General features: G+C 47.5%; 1 protein-coding gene across 1 annotated transcript; it reads right to left on the minus strand.

The window, feature by feature from the left end:
• Positions 1-3,898: 3,898 nt before the first annotated feature.
• LOC123748072 (uncharacterized) lies at positions 3,899-5,020 on the minus strand. The gene has a single exon (XM_045730274.2). The coding sequence runs from the start codon at positions 5,018-5,020 to the stop codon at positions 3,899-3,901; it is 1,122 nt and encodes a 373-aa protein (XP_045586230.2).
• Between the last annotated feature and the right edge of the window lie 828 nt (positions 5,021-5,848).

Here is a 5,848-nt window from a genome sequence, read left to right on the forward strand (position 1 = left end):
TGCGCTCCCACATAGGAAGAAGGGATACTCTGTAATTCATGTACTTATTTATTAACCCCTTAACAACCCCCCATATACACTCACACCAATAACAATAATAATAATAACTTTACCACACTATCTTACGTTAAAAGCCTTGGTCCACATAGGCAGGATACAAGGTTTACACTAATAACAAGCTAGGGTAAAGTACTACTGGATAAGCACTGAAGCTGGATGCAGCTTAGGGTAGTGAGACCATGTGGTACCCTAATACAAAACACAACACTTAGGGGTACCCAAAACACTGGCAAATACTAACCCCAGGTCTCACCAATATTTACTACCAGAGTAGGCACACTTAACACCATATTATACTTAACGTAAGGGTACAGGAACTTCAGGTAAGGGAAATAAGTAAGAGGAGAAGGGAGAAGAGTAGGGGTGCAGCCACAGAGTAGGTCTTGTCAGCACGAACACCAGCCAGAGAAGAGAGAGCTCCTCGCGACCAGCTGGCCTCCCTCATGTCGTGGTGCCAGAAGGAGCCTAATTGATCGTGCAGCTAAGCACATTAAAGATCTTCCCCTATGCAACGTATTGTTACTCTATGAATGATTAGAAAGTATTAGTAAGCAAAGTTGGTGCCTATGTTATTATTTAATAATCAACCCCCAGCTCAGTCTTTAAATGCTCTTTGAGAAACAATAATAGTCTTACGTCTGGCAGGGAAGATACAAACAATTGCCGTTCAAGATGCACTTAACTGTACTACTAGAAAGTTTAATAGCTCAATTTTGACCTCTGGTTTCTACTGGAGAACCCAGGGTCGTAACACTCCTCCCCCCTTCGGAGAAAAAAAAAATGTGATGCCCCTCGCGCCTCAGGTTACACCACAGTAACATGTATGTATCCGGTGCCCCTCACGCCTCAGGTTACAACACAGTAACATGTATGTATCCGGTGCCCCTCACGCCTCAGGTTACAACACAGTAACATGTATGTATCCGGTGCCCCTCACGCCTCAGGTTACACCACAGTAACATGTATGTATCCGGTGCCCCTCACGCCTCAGGTTACACCACAGTAACATGTATGTATCCGGTGCCCCTCACGCCTCAGGTTACACCACAGTAACATGTATGTATCCGGTGCCCCTCACGCCTCAGGTTACACCACAGTAACATGTATGTATCCGGTGCCCCTCGCGCCTCAGGTTACACCACAGTAACATGTATGTATCCGGTGCCCCTCACGCCTCAGGTTACACCACAGTAACATGTATGTATCCGGTGCCCCTCACGCCTCAGGTTACACCACAGTAACATGTATGTATCCGGTGCCCCTCACGCCTCAGGTTACACCACAGTAACATGTATGTATCCGGTGCCCCTCACGCCTCAGGTTACACCACAGTAACATGTATGTATCCGGTGCCCCTCACGCCTCAGGTTACACCACAGTAACATGTATGTATCCGGTGCCCCTCACGCCTCAGGTTACACCACAGTAACATGTATGTATCCGGTGCCCCTCACGCCTCAGGTTACACCACAGTAACATGTATGTATCCGGTGCCCCTCACGCCTCAGGTTACACCACAGTAACATGTATGTATCCGGTGCCCCTCGCGCCTCAGGTTACACCACAGTAACATGTATGTATCCGGTGCCCCTCGCGCCTCAGGTTACACCACAGTAACATGTATGTATCCGGTGCCCCTCGCGCCTCAGGTTACACCACAGTAACATGTATGTATCCGGTGCCCCTCACGCCTCAGGTTACAACACAGTAACATGTATGTATCCGGTGCCCCTCGCGCCTCAGGTTACACCACAGTAACATGTATGTATCCGGTGCCCCTCGCGCCTCAGGTTACACCACAGTAACATGTATGTATCCGGTGCCCCTCACGCCTCAGGTTACACCACAACAGAAACAAAATGTCAGTTTCAAAGCCTGAGGGAAAATTACAGTAAGATAATTTGTTATCGACAGGTTCAAATTACTGCTAACAGCAGCCCAAAGGATTCCTGTGGAACACAACAGTCTGTGGAACACAACAGTGTGTGGAACACAACAGTCTGTGGAACACAACAGTCTGTGGAACACAACAGTGTGTGGACACAACAGTGTGTGGAACACAACAGTCTGTGGAACACAACAGTGTGTGGACACAACAGTGTGTGGAACACAACAGTCTGTGGACACAACAGTGTGTGGAACACAACAGTGTGTGGAACACAACAGTGTGTGGAACACAACAGTCTGTGGAACACAACAGTCTGTGGACACAACAGTGTGTGGAACACAACAGTGTGTGGAACACAACAGTGTGTGGAACACAACAGTGTGTGGAACACAACAGTGTGTGGAACACAACAGTCTGTGGAACACAACAGTCTGTGGAACACAACAGTCTGTGGAACACAACAGTCTGTGGAACACAACAGTCTGTGGAACACAACAGTGTGTGGAACACAACAGTGTGTGGAACACAACAGTGTGTGGAACACAACAGTGTGTGGAACACAACAGTGTGTGGAACACAACAGTCTGTGGAACACAACAGTCTGTGGAACACGACAGTCTGTGGAACACAAGTGTGTGGAACACGACAGTGTGTGGAACACAACAGTGTGTGGAACACAACAGTGTGTGGAACACAACAGTCTGTGGAACACAACAGTCTGTGGAACACGACAGTCTGTGGAACACAAGTGTGTGGAACACGACAGTGTGTGGAACACAACAGTGTGTGGAACACAACAGTGTGTGGAACACGACAGTCTGTGGAACACAAGTGTGTGGAACACGACAGTGTGTGGAACACAACAGTGTGTGGAACACAACAGTGTGTGGAACACAACAGTCTGTGGAACACAACAGTGTGTGGAACACAACAGTGTGTGGAACACGACAGTCTGTGGAACACAACAGTGTGTGGAACACAACAGTGTGTGGAACACAACAGTGTGTGGAACACAACAGTGTGTGGAACACAACAGTCTGTGGAACACAACAGTGTGTGGAACACGACAGTCTGTGGAACACAAGTGTGTGGAACACAACAGTGTGTGGACACAACAGTGTGTGGAACACAACAGTCTGTGGAACACAACAGTCTGTGGAACACAACAGTCTGTGGAACACAACAGTCTGTGGAACACAACAGTCTGTGGAACACAACAGTGTGTGGAACACAACAGTGTGTGGAACACAACAGTCTGTGGAACACAAGAGTTGTGTTAGAGCTACTATATAATCTGCCCCCCCCCCCCCAGCACCCAGCACCCAGCCCAGCCACTAACATAGCCCGCACTGCGCCTCTATATTATACTTTATATACATGTAAACAAACGTTTCTCTATACAAGAAAAACATTTGATTCAAAGAACTCGCGAAAAAAGTCATAAATTTCCGCAAATAATTTGTTATGAGAACAAAGAACAAACATTGTCTTACAATAAAAATGTCATTGTATTTAACATCAAAAGCTTGGGAGAAAACCTTTAATATTATAACCCGAGCCCCGTGATTACAAATGATTTAATGTGTATATTAACTTTTTGCACAAGTCCTTTGAATCAAATGCTTCTCCAAGTAAAGTATTTGGCAGACTTCTTAGGAAATTCTTAAGTACATAAGTCTTACCTAGTGTTACAACTCCCACACTCCTTAAGATACTCATTGTATGAAGCGTCTTGTAACAACCCGTCCTCTTGAAAATAACGTCGCTTTTCCCTCATAAGCGCGCTATGGCCAAACATGGACGTAATTTGAAATGAAATCGGCTCAAAAAAGTGATGTTTTCTGAATCGTCTGGCTTACTCGGTAATGTTAGGAGAGGAAACTTTCTGAAACTTTTTTCATGACGGTTTGAAATTTTAGGAGAACTTCCTGCCCTCCTAACCTTTCATGCTCATTGTTGGGTCGCCCAAGTGCTGCCCATTGTTGGGTCTCCCAGGTGCTGCCCATTGTTGGGTCTCCCAGGTGCTGCCCATTGTTGGGTCTCCCAGGTGCTGCCCATTGTTGGGTCTCCCAGGTGCTGCCCATTGTTGGGTCTCCCAGGTGCTGTCCATTGTTGGGTCGCCCAGGTGCTGCCCATTGTTGGGTCTCCCAGGTGCTGCCCATTGTTGGGTCTCCCAGGTGCTGTCCATTGTTGGGTCTCCCAGGTGCTGCCCATTGTTGGGTCTCCCAGGTGCTGTCCATTGTTGGGTCTCCCAGGTGCTGCCCATTGTTGGGTCTCCCAGGTGCTGTCTATTGTTGGGTCTTCCAGGTGCTGCCCATTGTTGGGTCTCCCAGGTGCTGTCCATTGTTGGGTCTCCCAGGTGCTGCCCATTGTTGGGTCTCCCAGGTGCTGCCCATTGTTGGGTCTCCCAGGTGCTGCCCATTGTTGGGTCTCCCAGGTGCTGTCCATTGTTGGGTCTCCCAGGTGCTGTCCATTGTTGGGTCTTCCAGGTGCTGCCCATTGTTGGGTCTCCCAGGTGCTGTCCATTGTTGGGTCTCCCAGGTGCTGCCCATTGTTGGGTCTCCCAGGTGCTGCCCATTGTTGGGTCTCCCAGGTGCTGTCCACTGTTGGGTCTCCCAGGTGCTGTCCATTGTTGGGTCTCCCAGGTGCTGTCCATTGTTGGGTCTCCCAGGTGCTGCCCACTGTTGGGTCTCCCAGGTGCTGCCCATTGTTGGGTCTCCCAGGTGCTGTCCATTGTTGGGTCGCCCAGGTGCTGCTCATTGTTGGGTCTCCCAGGTGCTGCTTATTGTTGGGTCTCCCAGGTGCTGCCCATTGTTGGGTCTCCCAGGTGCTGTCCATTGTTGGGTCGCCCAGGTGCTGCCCATTGTTGGGTTTCCCAGGTGCTGCCCACTGTTGGGTCTCCCAGGTGCTGCCCATTGTTGGGTCTCCCAGGTGCTGCCCACTGTTGGGTCTCCCAGGTGCTGCCCATTGTTGGGTCTCCCAGGTGCTGCCCATTGTTGGGTCGCCCAGGTGCTGCCCATTGTTGGGTCGCCCAGGTGCTGCCCATTGTTGGGTCGCCCAGGTGCTGCCCATTGTTGGGTCTCCCAGGTGCTGCCCATTGTTGGGTCTGCCACGTACCTCAGTTCGAGTTTCCCAAGGCCTAGGCGAATGAAATGTTTATTTCCACGATGGTGTGGTTGACAATATATATATATATATATATATATATATATATATATATATATATATATATATATATATATATATAATATATATATATATATATATATATATATATATATATATATTATTAAATATGACCGAAAAAGTAAGATTAATAATTCTAACACGAATTTTCTCAATCTTTCGAACATTACGCTTCACTGTTGGAGGTAAATCAAAAATCACTTCTCCAAAGTTCATTTTTATTTCTAGTCTGACGCGACACGGGCGCGTTTCGTAAAACTTATTACATTTTCAAAGACTTCACAAATACACAACTGATTAGAACTTACGTCTCTCTGATATTATATCTACATTTGAGTGAGGTGGGAAGGATGATGTGGCATTAACACAAGACAGAACAGGGGATATTAATAGGGTATTAAAAGTATCAACACAAGACAGAACAGAAAACAATAGCAAACAGCGACTGCCCCGACAGGTACAAGAGGAGTGTTGTTAACGCATACGTCGACCGTGCTCTCAGCCACAGCTCAGAATGGAAGCAAGTCGACGAAGAACTCTGTAGGGTAAGGCAGGTTCTAGTCAATAACGGCTTCTCCAATGGTTTCATCGAAGACATCATAAGAAGGAAAGTGAAAAGCCATGCAACCTCTGAAGAGACAACTAACACAACACCTATACCCCCTATTAGACTATTTTACAGGAACTTCTTTTCCACAGCTCATAAAACGGAGG

The sequence above is a fragment of the Procambarus clarkii genome, chromosome 13 (assembly GCF_040958095.1).
Source record: "Procambarus clarkii isolate CNS0578487 chromosome 13, FALCON_Pclarkii_2.0, whole genome shotgun sequence".
Taxonomy (NCBI): domain Eukaryota; kingdom Metazoa; phylum Arthropoda; class Malacostraca; order Decapoda; family Cambaridae; genus Procambarus; species Procambarus clarkii.

Coding starts and splice junctions, on each gene's coding strand:
- LOC123748072 (XM_045730274.2), bottom strand. CDS start 5,020: ATGGGCAGCACCTGGGCGACCCAACAATGGGCAGCACCTGGGCGACCC.